The sequence below is a fragment of the Monodelphis domestica genome, chromosome 6 (assembly GCF_027887165.1).
Source record: "Monodelphis domestica isolate mMonDom1 chromosome 6, mMonDom1.pri, whole genome shotgun sequence".
Lineage (NCBI taxonomy): Eukaryota > Metazoa > Chordata > Mammalia > Didelphimorphia > Didelphidae > Monodelphis > Monodelphis domestica.
Genome location: NC_077232.1, coordinates 24,476,610 through 24,494,363, shown reverse-complemented (window position 1 = coordinate 24,494,363; position 17,754 = coordinate 24,476,610). Strand labels below are relative to the sequence as shown.

At 34.4% G+C, this 17,754-nt stretch overlaps 2 protein-coding genes across 2 annotated transcripts in view; both read left to right on the top strand.

The window, feature by feature from the left end:
* The first annotated feature begins 9,094 nt into the window (after positions 1-9,094).
* On the top strand, positions 9,095-10,030 carry LOC103097439 (olfactory receptor 5I1-like). The gene has a single exon (XM_007497453.3). It carries the CDS (start codon positions 9,095-9,097, stop codon positions 10,028-10,030), a length of 936 nt encoding a protein of 311 aa, XP_007497515.3.
* A 6,083-nt stretch (positions 10,031-16,113) lies between these two features.
* LOC107649434 (olfactory receptor 10AG1-like) overlaps positions 16,114-17,754 on the top strand; it is a 38,579-nt gene continuing 36,938 nt past the window's right edge. The window contains exons 1-2 of the mRNA XM_056803775.1: positions 16,114-16,178; positions 16,667-16,897. Coding sequence (XP_056659753.1) covers positions 16,114-16,178; positions 16,667-16,897 — 296 coding nt within the window. The remainder of the gene's footprint in view (positions 16,179-16,666; positions 16,898-17,754) is intronic.

Below are 17,754 nucleotides of genomic sequence, written 5' to 3'. Positions count from 1 at the left end.
AAGTCAGGAAAGATAATTTTCTAAGCATGACAGCTAGTGACTGGGAAGATATTGAGTTAAAATATCTGAGAAAAAAAAAGTAGATCAAAATAACTTGACCTTAGAATACGTTGATGGAAATTGTATTTGAAAAGATGGGAAAATTAGACGAAAATAGAAACTTGGAAAATGAGGGGATGCTCTTCAAATGGGAATGGCTGAACAAATTATGGTATATGTTGGTTATGGAATACTATTTTGCTAAAAGGAATAATAAAGTAGAAGACTTCCATGTGAACTGGAAAGACCTCCAGAAATTGAGGCAGAGTGGAGAGGAGCAGAACAAGGAGGACATTGTACACAGAGACTGATACTAATATACTGTGGCATAATTGAATGTAATGGATTTCTTCATTAGTGGCAATACAGTGATCCTGAACAACTCAGAGGGATTTATGAGAAAGAACACTATCCACATTCAGAGAAAAAACTGTAGGAGTACAAACAGAGAAGAAAAACACGTGCTTGATTACATGGGTCAAGGGGGATATGAATGGGGATGGAAACTCTAAATGATGATCCTAGTGCAAACATCAACAGCATGGAAATAGGTTGTGATCAAGGACACATGTAAAATCCAGTGGAATTGCATGTTTGCAATGGGAAGGGGTGAGGAAGGTGAGGGAAAGAATATGATTCTTGTAACCAAGAAATAATGTTCTAAATTGACTACTTAAATAAAATTTTCCAAAAAAAGTATATAAAAATAAAAAATAGCATCATAAAAAAGAAAATGTAAAAATGTTATTATGAATAATACACATATGCAATATAAATACCAAATATTTATTTTGTTAAATATAGGAAAATTTGGAAAAGTGATCAATAGTCATTGGAAAATGAGGGGGAAAGATGAAGATTGAAGGTTGATATTAAACTGTATCTTGAAAAAAGCCAAAAAATGTCTGATACAGAGGTGAGGAAGGCATTTCATGCCAGGATGGAAAGGTGTTTGTTCACTACAATGATACAAAAACAGGAAGTAAGATTTAATGAGTGAGGAACTGAATCAAAACTATTTAAATGTCCTACAGAATTTGAGGTGGAGAGTATTTTATGTCAAAACTGGAGAAATAGTTTGGGACTTCTTTCTGACAATTAAAATTTATTCACTGAATGCCTACTATTCCTTAGGGACTATTCTTTAAGCTGAGTATAGAAATCCAATGAACATACCAACACACATAGAGCTTAAAGAGTTTTAGAAAACATATTTTATATGTTAGTCTAGAAGAACCAGGTAACCACTATAGTGTAGTAAATAGCTAATTGCGATCAAATGTATAATTAAAAAAAAAAAAACTCAGCTTGGAAGGTAATTGGAGAATGGATTGAAGACAAAAAAAATGATTGACAGAGGAACCAATTAGAAGCTAATTGGAATACTCCAGGAAAGAGATTCTGAGTGAATTTTGTAATATGTGAACTCCAAGAGGAAGGGGAGGTGCATAAATGTGGGGAAACTGTATAATGGCCGAAATTCAAGGACTCAGTAACTAATTGATTAAGTGAGGCTAGGGAAAGTAAGGAAATGAAATCAATGCTAATGTGATTAAGCTATTAGAATGAATGAATAGTAATTCCTGCCAAAGGATTAGGGGAGTTCAGGTGGAGGCACAGGGAGAAAGATAAAGAGTTCTCTTGGAAATATGAATTTGAAATATTCGGTTTGAAATGTCTGAAAAATGAATGATGATTTGAGATAGAGACTCAGAGAAAAGAGTAGGATGAAAATTATCCTTGAAACACTTGAAATAATAGGAAAACTTACGTGAGTCAATGAGTTCATCATTCAGAGAAGGTAGAAAGAGGGAGTAAAAGTGTAATGGGAGACATTATCATCTTATAAGACTTTTAAATGTCTTTCACTGATTCTTCATAGATTGTCTATGTAGTGTTCTATAGGCCTTGTTTAATATGTTAATATACTGTTGGTTGGTCTATCAATTATTACAGCACTTTTGGACAGCATTTTGAAACTATAATCTCCAATTCATTGAATCTAAAACTCTTTGTCAAACCAGACACATTGAAATTTCTTGTTGAAATCCATTGAATTAAATTATGATCCAACCACATTTTCATACTTGTAACCTATTCTTTGTATCCCCTAAAGCAGGCATGTAAAATGATTTTGATTTTACTGATTACTATAATCACAGAATGACTAGCTGCTTGCCAAACCTTCCAAAGAGCTGTCATTTGTAATGCCTAGATATGTCTCTCTCATGTTTCTGAAAATCATTAAAAACAAATTGCCTCATAAATATTATTCTTTCTTGTTAAGGATATGCCATTTCCCCAGGTGGCTGATTCTTTGGAGACCTGACAAAAAGAAGTATATAGGTTTTGGAGCCCATTGAGTAATCTTATTAAGGAAGTGTGTTTAAGAAGACCGAGAGTCAAATATAAAAAGTTCCAAATTTTCCTTAGAAAATATGGATTCTATTTGGGATGTGGGAAGCAGTAACCTTGATTAAAGGAGATTCATCATAGCCCAAGAAAAATTACATTTTCCCACTGAAGACTCATCCATCTAATACAACCTACACTTTACAAAGCAAGCAGATAAATAGAAAGGTGGTAACTTGGTAAGTACTCTGGATTTGGGAGAACTCCTAAAGCAAGACATGAGAGTCTTTTAAAAAATAATTTTGAGGCACCTTCATTTTTTACATAATGGCTCTTTTCTCTATTTTAATTTAAAATTTATTTTCCCAAATATTTGCCCACAAGTACATATATGCACACTGTGCATAACTTGATTAATTATATAACTTTCCAGAGGAGAAAGATAAAGCTATATATGACATCTAACCATAATAAATATCTTTAAGTGCAATAAAGCTTTCATAAATATATTGATACATCATTTTATGGGAAGTGAAGACTACATCACAATGCAACACAACATGAAAAATCCCTGGCACGTAGTCAAAATCTCTGTATACATGGATTTATTATTTGACTTTCCTAGGAATAGATTTCCTAATCTATTATAGAATTGAAATAGCCTCTATAGTTCTTTACAACTCTAAATCCCATTATCTTTTTATCAGAGACAAAGGAGCTCTATTTTTTTTGGGGGGGGGGAGGTCGAAGGGAAACTAGGTTCTTGTCCTTTATTTGTTAGTCTTAATTTGTGAATTCTGATGAAAATATTTAATCAGCCAGTCCTCATTCCCCAAAATGAGGTTAATTATATATTCTCTATAAAATACAGAGTGATTATGAGGGACAAATGAAACCAGACCTGCAGGTATATGGATATAATATTTGCTATCTGATGAGGCTGAGGCTGGTGAATTTCTTATGATCAATAATATATGTCCAATAGCAATGTAATACTATTGTCATGTTGTGGTAGGAGAGAGAGCCACTTTTTTATAAGGGCAAAATGATAAATGCTTTGCTAGAGAATAATTTGTATAAAAATGAAATTAAGAGATTTTGGTTATATATTTGCAATATATGTAAATAACATTAAATGACAAGAATCTAATGCTTAAGCTGAAGAGTATTTAAGACTAGAGAATAGGTATTCTCACTGTACCATGCACTACATAGACCATCTCTGGGAAATATGCTGAAGTATGAATACTATATTTAGGAAGAACATTAAAAATCTAAAGAATGGGGCTGGTCATGTCTACACACATTTGGACTCACAATTACTGGAGAATGATAGGACCAATAGACTGATTTAGGTCAGGAGTTCTGAACGGTAGTAGATTTAAGTCAATGGAATTTCTTCACTAATTTTGGTACTTTTATTTTAAATTCTCAGGAGTTGAGAACCACAAGGATCTTTATAGAAGAGCAAAGTGGCCAAGGTCAGTAGAAGACAGGTCAAAGCTTCCAAGCTGATTGTTAGTAGGGACAGATTCCTCTGCAACCACTACAATCCCAATTTGGCAGTGCTGAGATTCCAATTGAGAGTCCCAGATTATGTTAAAAATGATTTTAAAAGCATAAAATGATATATCAAGCATAAAGGGGAAAAAAAACCCCTTACGTTTCCTGAACTAAACCATTCATAATCTTTCCTAGCCATAACAAAATTAGGAAATCTGAAGGGAGCAAAAAATGTTGTTTTTTTTTTAACAAAGACAAAATGACAAAGTAAATGCACTATGTATATATTATGAGTGTTACCCATATGAAAATACTTTATGTCCTCCATTAGGATACTATTTAGTTTATTTTAAACACTGAGACATTTGGTAATCTGTTTTTCAAATCCTCAATAAATTGTAATGTTTGGAAATGAATAGTCATGAGCAGATTAAGTCAAAATACTGATTGCTGCCCCCTGAAAAGTGGAGGAGATTCAGAAAACATAACAGATACAGACTCAAAAACCATAGTAAAGACATTAAGCATTCATTCAGATATTTTTTATGTGCCAGGATGAGTACTTAGGTAAAGGATTACAAAGAACAGGAGGAAAAATAATCCAGGAAAGGAAGACATTGTGGGAGAGGCAGTTCCTAAGGAGCTCACAGTCTAAGGGAAGAGAGAAGATTCAGACAATTGCACCAAAAAAAAAAATATATATATATATATGTATATATATATATATATTATACCCTGTATATAATCTCATGGAAGAAAGAATTGTCATTGAGGGAGATCAAAATGTAATGTAAGCAGAGGCATAATGGCAAGTAGAGAAGGCAGGAGATGGAGATGATGAGGAAGAGAATTGAAGGATTGGGGGATAGCAAGTGAAATTACAAAGATTCTGGTCTTTTGGGAGGAATAGCAAAGAGGTCAGTCTCACTGGTTCACAAAGTAGGTAGAATTGAGTAAGCTGTAAGATGCCTGGAAATGAAGAATAAGTCTATGTAATGAAAAACCTTTAAACATCAAACTGCATTTTATATCTGATTCTAGATGTAATAAGAAACCACTAGAATGTCTTGAATAGAAGTGGTGATATGGTGATTTAGACAGATCAATTTAGCAGCTTAGTAGATGATATTTAGGAGTGGGACCAAACTTGAATCACAGAGATGAATCAGTAGAATATTGTTATAGTCCGGAAATGAAAATGAATGCCTGTCCCAAAGTACACAGTGAAATGTGGCTGCTGAGGCTAATAATATGAGTAATAAAATAATCCTTATTGAAGGAAATGTCAGCCTAAAATAAGCACAGATATGTATGATAATCATAATCCTGAACAAATCATTTTGACTCACTGAAATTCTGATTACTCAATTAAAAATATTGAGGCTACACTAGATATATAAAATCACTTCTAAATCTCAGATTATAACAAATGCCAAACCCTATCATTTCTACTTTTATGACCTCCCTCTTTAAAGTCATCTTTTCTATTATCACATAACCATCACTCTTGTTTAGGCTTTTAATATCTCATGGTTGGACCATTGCAATACCCTATTATTTAGTCCCCAAAATTTAATCTTTCCCTTCTTCAATAAATGTTCCACTTGGCTGCCATGGTGATTTTACTAGAATATAGATATGTCCATGTCATTAATATCTTCTCTTTTCTACTCAATAAATGTTAATGACTCTCTATTAACTAAAGGATTATACACACACACACACACACACACACACACACACACACACATATATATATATAAATATATATATATATATATATATATATATATATATGTTTCTTTGTTTGGAATTGAATTTCCTTAATGCCCTGGCCCTTCCCTGTATTTCCATTATCTTTACACCTTACAGCCATGAAGGTTATTGAAGCAGGTATTACAGAGTACTGGAGCTTAGTTTGAAACTGACTGAGTCTCAGATAATCCCCAGTCACCTAACTTTGGTCTTGCTATTGGAATTTAATGATTCTGAAAGAGAAAGTGAGGCTAATGGCTTTGTGCAACTCTTCCTCATATGAAACCAACTCTTACATAAGTGAAGACATTGCCTGGTAATGTCATTGGTCCTCCTCAAAAATGAAGGATGAACAACAATAAGAACATCTTTTATACTCTTCAGATATTCAATCATCCATCAGTTTGTTATCATTTTATTTGTATCCTTTTATCTCCTTGAAAAGAATATGCAATATCAGATATTCATTGCTTTTATATTTTCAAATATTCTTCTTCATTTTTTCCTCCTATAATCCCTGAATTTCATCTCAAAAGTTACCTTCTGATAGGGGACTTTTCCAGTTACCTAGTTGCTAAATACTTCCCTTCACACACACACACCTTTACAGGATCTTCTGAATACTCCATATATATTTTATATAAAATCACATAAATTCAAATATTTTTCTATACACACATAAATATATAAACACATATATATATATACAAATATTATAACTATATACAAATTATTGTAGTGGAAGATAGGAAAATGTTTACTTCTGTCTATATCTCTAGCAATTAGCACAGTGCTCAGGATATAACATGAAAGACAGATTGTTATTGAACTTCTTTTCTTTTTTTTATAGATATTGAGATATCATGTATAAGGGCACTATTTATACCCATGCAGCTCAGCATCTTCTCCTTAATTTGTAGTCTTAGAGTTGCCTAGAGCACTGGGAAGTTAAGTGTCTTGCCCAAAGTAACACAGTGTTCTTCAAAGACAATTCTTGAGTTCAGGGTTCCAGATCTTCTTAGGACAGCTTTCTATCACCTTTATCATAATGATAATATAAAATATTTATTGTTCTTTAAAGTTTGAAAAATATTTTACACATATTAACTAATTTAAGCCTGACATTGTAAAATAGGTATTTGGAATAGTGGATCATATTTACTGTATCCACTCAGAACAACTGGGAGAGAACAGAGGTCATGGACCCCTGAATGGAAATGATTCAAACCTCTACAGGAATAATGTTCCACTAATTCCTCTTGCACTTGCTTATAAATGAAACTATTTTGACCTAGAACAAATACAGAATTTATTTAGGATTTGATAACCAGATTATTAAATTTCTCGGAGTAATATTTAAAAGAATTTGTGAGGATAATATTATGATTTCGAGAATCACAGTATGAATCCATTCCAGCATGAAGGAGATTGAAAACAATATAATTGTCTCCAATGTGTTATTGAAATATTAAAAATATAATTGTTAAGCCCAAAGAAAAATTCTTTGTTTAGTCAATTATTTTTGAGGACTTACAAAATTATCTTTCTCCTTGGAGTGTGCATCTTATTAAACTCATCTCAGTACTGTATATAATTTCTTTAAAAGTATTATATTCATTTTCTTATAGAACTTTAATTCTATCTCTCAAGGAGAACATCATGAGAATTCAGATCGATTTCTTTTCCTCAGTTTGACAAGTAAGAAAATTGACAAATATTTATTAAAGAGTATAATGTGCCAGGCATTACTCTAAGTGTTTGAGATAGATGGGTTGAAAGACACAGGACAGTTCCAGCTCTTAATGAACTCACATGTACCCAAGGAGTGTACAAATTGCAAACTAGGAATAAACAAGTTATATAGAGGGAAATGGGAGAATATATACAAGTAGAGAATAAAGACATTTAAAAATATCAATAAAAAGGCAACATATACTCTGGCATATTTATTGTTACCATTTTGAATTTTTCTTTATTAGGCAATGGATGTAGGTTTGCATGGAAGAAAAAAATTAACTTCTGTAACCACTTTTAAGCAATTAGTATCTTAAATACATCTGAGTAATTAGTGAAAAAACATTTAAATCAGAAAATAACATTTAGTGTTGGGATGCATATTGGATATTAGATACTTTATCTCTTTAATTATATGGAAAGTATTTTTAGAAGTATGAGGGAAAGAAGATGGGAAAGAAAAGGAGATGCTCCAATCTTCATGAATAGGAAATTCGGATTCCTAGAATTTAAAGGACGTTCCCAAGAACAAACAGAGAGAAGATTGGAAGCCAACACTCATTGGTTTAAATCCTTTGTTTTTCATAATATCTTATACTTATTATTTGTGTTATTTCTTTCCTTTAAGGAACTTAGAATTTGAGGGAAGGAAGGATGTATCAATAAATGTTACTTAAAGTAGAAAGTGTTAGTCATTAAAGAGAGCTGAAGAGAGAGAATATAATTCTATATTGAAATCTCAGATCATTTACAGAAACCTTGAAAAACTTAACCCTGGTGCTTTACCACTTAAAGAAAAATGGTCCCAGTTTTGTTTTGGTCTAGTCTGTATTATTGCAACATCATGATATATTTAGAGATTGTTCTACCTTCTAATTACCTCCAAGGTGGTGTAAGCAGGACTTGGACTAACTACAATGGAAGTACTTCAATATTGGACAATCTGTAAGAAAAAGGATTTTAGGTGATGATGTAGATTATTTATTTAGTTGTTCTGCATTTTTTAAACTCTTACTTTTGATAATAGAATGAATACTATGTATTGATTCCCAGGCAGAAGAGTGGTAATGGCTAAGCAAAGGGAGTGAGTAAATTGACCAGGGTTACATAGATAAGTGTCAGAAGCCAGATTTGAGTCTAGGATCTCCCATCTATAGGCGTGGCTCTCCATCCACTGAGCCACCTAGCTACCTTCCAATGTAGATTATTCAGCATCTTCAGTAATTCATAAGTCTATCACATGAGGTAATAAAAATGAGACAAGGAACTGTGCAAATTATTCTTTATCCTACACATTATGGTACATTTCTATACAGGCAAGAATCATGACTAAAATTCTGATCTGGAATTACTGGTTAAAGTACACCCAAATGGTGTACATTACCATCTTATCATTCCTTTACCCAGTTTCACCACCAAATACTCCATGTTGGTGATGTCAAACTCAAATTCAAATGGAGATGTACTAAAATAACTACACAAGGATTCCTGTAGGTAGCCTGTTGACTTTGAAAACTGTGTAACTTTGTTGTATTGTATTTTTATTTATTTTCTTATATATTTCCCAATTACATTTTAATCTGATTCTGAGGAGATTAGAGATATGAGAATGTTGTACCTCTGGGACTGTGTATTGGACACCTTTGTTCAGAATCATTAACATAACCATTCTTATTCTTACACAGACAAGAAATCACAGATAACTACAGACATGGATAAAGAGAATAGTAGTGTGGAGACCAATTTCTTTCTCCTGGGTTTCAGAGATCACCCAAAGCTTCAAGTTTTACTGTTTTTGGTATTCTTTTTCATCTACATCATGACCTTGTTGGGAAACCTTGGAATGATTACATTGATCACAACTAGTTCACACCTACACACTCCTATGTATTTTTTCCTCGGTGTATTATCATTCATAGATGCTTGTTACTCTTCAGTCATAGCTCCAAAGTTGCTGGCAGATTTATTCTCAGAGAAGAAAGCTATTTCTTATAATGGATGTGCAACACAATTATATTTCTTTTGTTCTTTGGTAGATACAGAATCTTTTCTCTTGGCTGCCATGGCTTATGACCGGTATGTTGCAATCTGTAACCCATTACTCTATACAGTAATAATGTCCAAGAGAGTTTGCTGCCAGCTAGTTTTTGGAGCATTTTTGGGTGGAACTATGAGCTCCATTATTCACACAACAAACACATTCAATCTGTCTTTTTGTTCTAAAGAAATTAACCATTTCTTTTGTGATATTTCTCCTCTTTTCTCCCTGTCATGTTTCGACACTTACATCCATGATATTGTTCTAGTAGTCTTTGCAAGTCTTGTTGAAGCCATCTGTCTTTTGACTGTCCTCCTTTCATATGCATACATCATAGTCACCATCCTCAAGACTGGTTCTGCTGAGGGGAGAAAAAAAGGGTTTTCTACTTGTGCCTCCCACCTGACAGTAGTTACCATCTACCATGGGACACTGATCTTTATTTATTTACGTCCAAGCACAGACCATTCTCTAGATATTGATAAAGTCACTTCAGTCTTCTATACACTTATCATCCCCATGTTGAATCCACTCATATATAGCCTAAGGAATAACGATGTTAAGAATGCCTTAAGAAAGATAATCCACCAAAAAATACTTTCTCAGTGAGTATCTTAAAAGTATATGGCATATTTTAGACCAGTCAGCTGAAGTTTAAAACTGGATTCATTTAAACTACTACTAGATTGCTGGAGCAATGAAATTCCTCTTTTATTATTATTTTTAATTGTCATTGTGGAGCTCTGTTCACAAACAATAAAGACAAGATACATACTGAAGTCAGAACAGGTAGATTCCATTCCTTTTAATTTTATACTCTTGTTCTAATGCAGTAGTACTTAAGAGATAAATCCTCATCATCTTATCACTTGGATTGTGTAACTGATATCATCAAATGCCATTATGAAAAATTAAAAGTCAAGTGTTTTGGTATAGGGACTATTTCATTTTGGTCTTTCCTCAAATTCTAGCATTGTTCTTGACATATAATTGACATGCAACAGATTTTAGTTTCCTTGTATTGTATTATATTTAATTGAATTAAATTTACTTCAATAGAATATTTCTATCCATTATTGGTTTTTTTTCCCTTTTATATCAGCTTTATTCTCCATCTTTTCCTTCATAAGAACCTATTAGATCCAGACAATGAACTGAGAAGTAGAAATTCAAAAGAAATAATCTATTTTACTGAATGATGTTTTCTATGGTATAGGGAAGGGAAAAAGAAGATGAATAAAAAATCCTAAAAATAAATTAATAAGTTACATAAGCAACCTTCTTTGCACTTCATTTATGAGTGTAAGGGAATTTCCCTTATTACCAATTGATCTCCATCTAAATATTTGGATAAAACATGTTTTCACTATCCCTATTAAAATGATACTCACCCATTAGTCGGTGCCAAATTTATAAAAGTGTATCATCTCTACATCTCTTCATAAAACATGGGTTCTCAAACTCAATGACATCTTTTTCACGTTTCCCTACTAGTTCTTCACATATATTATAGTTATTTGCATGCACTCTTGTTTTTTTGGGTTTTTTTTAAACCCTTACCTTCTGTCCTGGAGTTAATACTGTGCATTGGCTCCAAGGCAGAAGAGTGGTAAGGGCTAGGCAATGGAGGTCAAATGACTTGCCCAGGGTCACATAGCTGGGAACTGTCTGAGGTCAGATTTGAACAGAGGACCTCCTGTCTCTAGCCCTGGCTCTCAATCCACTGATCTACCCAGCTTCCCCCATGCACTCTTGTTTTAAATCTCATAATAAACAAGTCCTTTGAACTGAGAAAATTTTTATGTTGGTTATTGAGTGGCTTACCACCTAGCTCTCCAAGTTCTATTCCTTAGTATGTAGATGAATAGTTATCGAAAAAAATGAATGTGTATTAATATCTTTTATGTATAAGATTCTGATTTGCTCTAGGGGAAATATATATACATTTTTTCTTTTATTTGTTTCATCACAATAGTCATTAATTATATGCATATTCAACTTGGTAATTATTGTCTATTAAATTAATAATTATATTTTATTTTTCTAATTTTAAATGGATCTTAAGAATATAATCTTTTCCATATTTAAATATCTAATCTATTTTTGTCTCTCTTGAAGATAGACAATTCCTAGGAAAAAATGATAAATAATCTATTTCTTTTTTTAAATATTAAATTTTTCAAATTGCTACCTAAGTCTTTGGCTATCAAAAAGTTCAACATCATAAACTACTATAATGTTCAGCACTGGAAATTAAATTGAGGCGAAGAGTCATTACCATCTGCCTTGCCACTGTACTCTAAAGACTATTAGCCCTTCCATGGGACTTGAAACAGACACTTTTATTATGTATTGCTTTGCTGATGTGGGATTCTTGAAAGCAGGGACACTATTTCTAGGGTTTAGTAAAGTTTTTCAAATTAAAAGAAAATAGTTAATAAATGCTTCATTCATTCATTCAATCCAAAGAACTTTCTGAATTGCCTAAACCATTAGTTCTCTTTTCATCCTGAATCCTTTTTTGTGTGTGGGGAGGGGTAATTATTTTCTGTATCATTTCTATTTATTTCTGATACTAGAATTTTAGTGTAATAGGGTTATTGTTGGGAGTCTAAAGACCATATTATCTCATTTGCTCATTTTCTAGATGAATAAAGAATCGAGGATTAAATGACTTTCAAAGCAGCTAAGAAATGGAAGAACCATGATACAAATTCCAAATCCAGTACTTTCTTCATTGAATACCACCTTTATCATTTCCATTAAAATTAAAATTAATTGTTAAAGATAGAAACTGTTTAATTTTTGTCTATTCATTCCATTAATTTGGCAAAGTAACTTACATGTAATTGTAGTAGTAGTAGTATTTGTGCTAGTACTAATAGTTACATAATGAATGTGTTACCAATGGAATGAGATAGAATGGATTATAACTGACATAAGGCTTATATGTACATGGCAAAGTCTGTAGCATTGATAAAGGAGGCAGAGCTCATATTCTGTTGGTCTTTCTGTGCCAGTCCTCCTATAATATGTTTTAAAAAAATCATACAATTGAAATTAAAATGAATTTTTCATTTGTGATCCCTAGCTCTCTTATTCTTTAGTGAGCCCAAATATCTCTGCAATAGGAAAGTAATCATGAATCAAGAAATGGTTCTTTTGAGCATTTCCTTGGTAACATGGACCTGGACAGACCTCATAGGCTATTAGCAATGCTCCATTCAAAGGAAAATGATTAGCTAAAGTGGGATCACAGTGACTATTGTAAGAAAAAGTAGGGTGTGGATCTTCTCAAATAAGATAATAATCAACAAAGAAGGTGAATCCAAAACTTACTGCATATGATAATGAAGTTAATGAATATTCTCTTCCCACCTGTAGACAGGATTTGACAATCATTTTCAGCACAGGAGACATATGAAAATATATGTAATGAGAGGGGTGATCATACAAAAGAGTTCTTAGGTCGAAATCTTCTGTGAGGATTATACACTCCCAGTATTCAACCAATAGAGGAAAAGAGGGGAGGCAATATTGCATTTTAAGAATACATTAAAAGATTGCTTGCTAAAAATGAGCACTTTGCACTTGGCTGTATTCTTGGTGAGTGTCCATTGTTTCAAGAATGAAACCTCCCAGAAGCCAGCTGGGTGGCACAGTGGATTGAGAGCCAGGCTTAGATCTGTGAGGTCCTTTGTTCAAATCTGTTCTCAGCCACTTCCTAGCTGTGTGACCACTTGAACCCCATTGCCTAACCCTTACCACTCTTCTCCCTTGGAACCATTACACAGTATTGATTCCAAGACAGAAGGTAAGATAAAAAAAAAAAGAATAAAACCTCCATATACTCATCTAAGGACAATCCCAAATTTTATTGATTATACTATGAAAATATTTTTGTTTTCATTTGTCCCTTTGTTGATTTAGAGTCTATTCTCTTGGCTGTTATAGCTTATAGCAAACCCACAATTCTAGATGATCTCATGTCCAAGAACTTCTTGGGGTGTGGAGCAATTTGAGCTCCATAATTCACATTATAAACACTAATATTCTGTCTTTGATATTCCACCACTTGTCCTCATGTCTTTCTCTTACACTTTGAAGCATAGTTTTATCCTAGCTCAATGGGTATGCATGGGACCTGGAATCTTGAATTAAAATTCTGCATTAGATAGTTCCTGGCTATGTAACTTTTATCAAGTCATATAACTTTGGACACTAAAATTTTGCCATTTTTTCAAGGGCCATGAATAGGCAGTTTTCATATAATGAAATCAAAACTATCAATAAATGTATGAAAAAGTGTTCTAAATCCCTTATTAGAAAAATGCAAATTAAAACAACTTTAAGGTACTACTTTACACCTAGCAGAATGGCCAATTTGGCAGCAAAGGAAAGCAATAAATGTTGGAGGGGATTAAAAATTAAATCTCTAATAATATAAATTTTGTATTACAGAGATTTATTAAATGATCATTAGAAATCAAGGAATCATGAGGTTACAAAATAAAGATCACATGCCCATGACTGGTTAGACATTTTCAAAATGCCCACTCACCACGCTGATTCTAAATCAGCCAGGAGGAGCCTCAATGCCCACTCCCTTTATCCTCTGTCTACAGGAAGTATGCAATGACAGGAAGTCAGTTGGCTCTCAGGATATGTAGTTCTTTCTTAGGGTAACAGATTTTCATATATACACAATGTGGCAAAATTGGGACACTAATACACTGCTGGTGGAGTTGTGAATTGGTCCAACCATTCTAGAGGGCAATTTGGAATTACGTGCAAAGGACTTTAAAAGAATGCTTACCATTTGAACCAGCCATATTACTGCTGGGTTTGTACCCCAAAAGACATAAAAAGGAAAAATATTTGTACAAAAATATTTATAGCTGTGTTCATTGTGATGGCAAAAAAATGGAAAATGAGGGGGTGTCCACGTCCATTGATTGGGAAATGACTTAATAAATTGTAGTATCTGATGGGATGAATTATTGTGCTGAAAGGAATAATGAACAGGAGGAATTCCCTGTGTGAAGATTAAATTAACTCTCCCCTGCCCATTTTTATGTTTAATCACCAAAAGTATATATACCCCACTTACACTTGATTGGGAGAGGCCTAGGACCCATGTGTGCAATAGAGGGTGATGAAACAGAATCAATGGACTCCCCCCTGGACAGCCCTAAGCAAAGCTTTAGCTGTAATTGATACATGTAAAGTGGAGGAAAGTCACAGGAAGTAACAAAAAGGAATGATCTTTAAAAATGTCAAGAACTTCCTGTGAGAGGCTCTTGGGTCATTTGTCTTCAATTTGACTTTGGAGAGCTCTGACTGAGGATCTCAGACTGCTTCTACTTTCCTTAAACTACCACATGGGATGAGTGAAAAAGGCTGACTCCTTTCCTGGATTTTCTGAAGGGACAAAACTCAAGAGAGGCCTCCCCTCTTGAGAGAGGCTTCATGCATCCCCAGGTCCTAGGTTCAAGGCCAAAGCCTCTCCAGCTAAGGACTAATTAGCCTTTCCCGTTTGAGCCTAGGGCTGGAGCAAAATACTTAGTGTGTAGGCTAGATATCTTACCCTATTCTTTCTCTGATTTTTCTTACTTTCATTCTTTCTCTATTTTATAATTAAATTGTTTAAATGAATCTCTTTGGAATTAATTAAATTCCTGGTGACCCTATCCTTAAATAATCCAGCTCAACCTTTTATAAAAACCTCTCATTTTCCACTCCCTTACACATGTGAACTGGAAAGACCTCCAGGAATTGATACAGAGTGAAAGGAGCAGAACCAGAAGAACACTGTACACAGAGACTGATACACTGTGGCACAATGTAATGTAATAAATTTTTCTACTAGCAAAAACTCAATTTTTAACAAGAACACTGTCCACATCCAGATATTGTTCCCCTTCCCACTCGCCTGTTTATTACCCTTCTACTTCTCTATAGGGTACAATACAATTCTTTGTGTCAATGTATATGACTCTTCTTCTCTCTTTGAGTCAATTTTGATGTACAAGAATTAAATATTACCTATATCCAACCTTTCACCCCTCTATTGTATTGGTCTTTACCCTTAACCCCATGTGCTTCTTTATGGAATATAAATTTAACCCATTTTGTCTTTTTTCCCATTTCTCTTAGTATAATCCTCTTTTTTTTTTACCCCTAGTTGGTCAATTCTGGCTTTCTAGACAGTACTTTTTTGTTGTTTTAGTTCATGTGCCTCTGTTTCCAGATGAGCTAATTTGCTTTTTAAGTTCTTTTCCCAATTTTCTTCAGCTTCTCTTGTCTTTTGAATTGTGTATTAAGTTCTTCCAAAGCCTGTGTCCAATTTGTTGGAGTTCCTGAGTTTTTGCTTCTTGTTCCTTAGTCCTCCTCTGTTCCTTTTGCTCTTTGTTCATTAACTGGATAGAACCTGTCAATTGGAATTTCCTTTTTTTTCTTTTTCTGTTGTTTAGTCATTTTGTTTTCTTTTTTCCCCCAGTCATTGGCTGTGTTCTTGTTGCTTGGTTTATTTGCTGAATCTGTGGGTTTGGGCTTTTCTGTCTTAAAGGGCTTCTTCTTCTCTGCTTTGGTCACTAACTGGATTAGGTTGATAAACTGGTCAGTTGTATTGATGAGCCCTAAACTCAGATCTTCCCCAGCTGTCAGCAGAAGCCTAAGGGGAAAATGAGGGCATGGAGGCTGAAGGGCAGTTAAATTTGTCCTCACCGTGGCCAGCCACCTCCCTTTTCGCTGTCCTGTCAGAGCCTGAGTCTCCAGCCCTGGCACTAAGATACAATGTTGTAGTTAGTCTTCACCTTGGGATCCCAGTCAGTGGGATTGGTCTGAGTGCAGGCCTGAAATTTTGCAGATTGGTCTTCCCAGACCTCTGAAGGCTTTTTATCTGCACTATTGCTAGATTGGATTAAGCTTGGTCTGCTGGAGCTAGACATGCCCTGTGGCCAAATCCCCCAGAGGCAGAAGCCCTAGATAGAGGAATTGTGGCCAAAGCTAGCCACAACAACCAAACTGCTTTCCTCTCTTCACCTCCCCTCCAATTTTCTTCCTGTAGGTTGTTGGGTTAGAGCCCTGAGCTTCCTGTCCTGCTACCAAGGCACTTTGTTGCAGTTGCAGGCCTCACCTTAGGATCCCAGTCAGCAAGATTCTTATTCTGATTTGAGCACAGTAGGGGAGGGGAGGTATATTGGAGATTGGGCTTCCTTATTTTCACTGTTTTTGTGGTGCTAGATGTGCCCTGAGGTCAAAGCCTCCAGAGGCAGAAGCCCAAGATGGAGAAGTGGTGGTTGAAGCCCTCATGACCCAGCTGGTCTTATCTCTTCCCATCTCCTCCAGCTTCTTCCTTGCCAGAAGTGATCAGAGTGCCCTCTGCAGCAGCAGCAGCAGCAAGGCTCTGGGCTGGAGCTCTGGCCCTGGGACCCCAGCAACCAACAGCTACCCAGGAGAGGCTCAACACAGTAGGTGAGGGAGAGGTCTGGGGAGCCTTCTTTCTTTTCCTTAAACCTAAGAATTCAACCTTCTCTGAGTACCTTTTAAGTTGAATCTGGCAGGAGGTTCCCCTGGCTCCACCCTGTTGTTGAATTTGTTTTGATTTTGTGTCTCCCTTGAAGTGCTTTGTTTTTGATTGGTGGAAAAGGGTTTTCACAAAGAACTTAATTTTTGCTTCTAAGCCACCATTTTGCCTCCCAGAAGTCCTCTCTGGGAAGCTTTTCAAAGATTGTTTTGTAAAGATATTTAGAACAGTTTTAGGATTTCCCTTCTACTACACCGCCATCTTGGCTCTGACCCTTTCTGAGATGCCTTTTCTTAACATTGAGAGAATTTTCACCTCATCTATCTTCTTTTTGATTTACCTATTAAAATTATAGCCCCTGCTTTAGAATATATATCGATACATAAATTCTTACTTCTACCTCCTTTTTCATGAAGTTTTCTTTGATACCCCTCCAAAAAGACATGAGAACTAATCTATGAACCTTATCAATATTTGTGTATAACTTTCTTTTTCATTCATCACAATATATGTTATGATAAAATTATTTCCAAGCTTCACCTACTTGATTACACTGCAAGTTTTGGAGGGATTTTTTTCCCTAAATTCATGTCCTATATAGAACAAAGCTAAATTATACTGTTATTTGGATATATAATAATATATATTATATATATATGTGCAAGTATACATATGTATTTCTACATATATGGAATGGATTCAAATTGATATCTTTGTTTCTTTGGAATTTATTTTGCCTATGTATAACTTTAAAACATTTTTGCATTGATTTATTGTGTTTCTTAACTACGCACATCAGAGATTA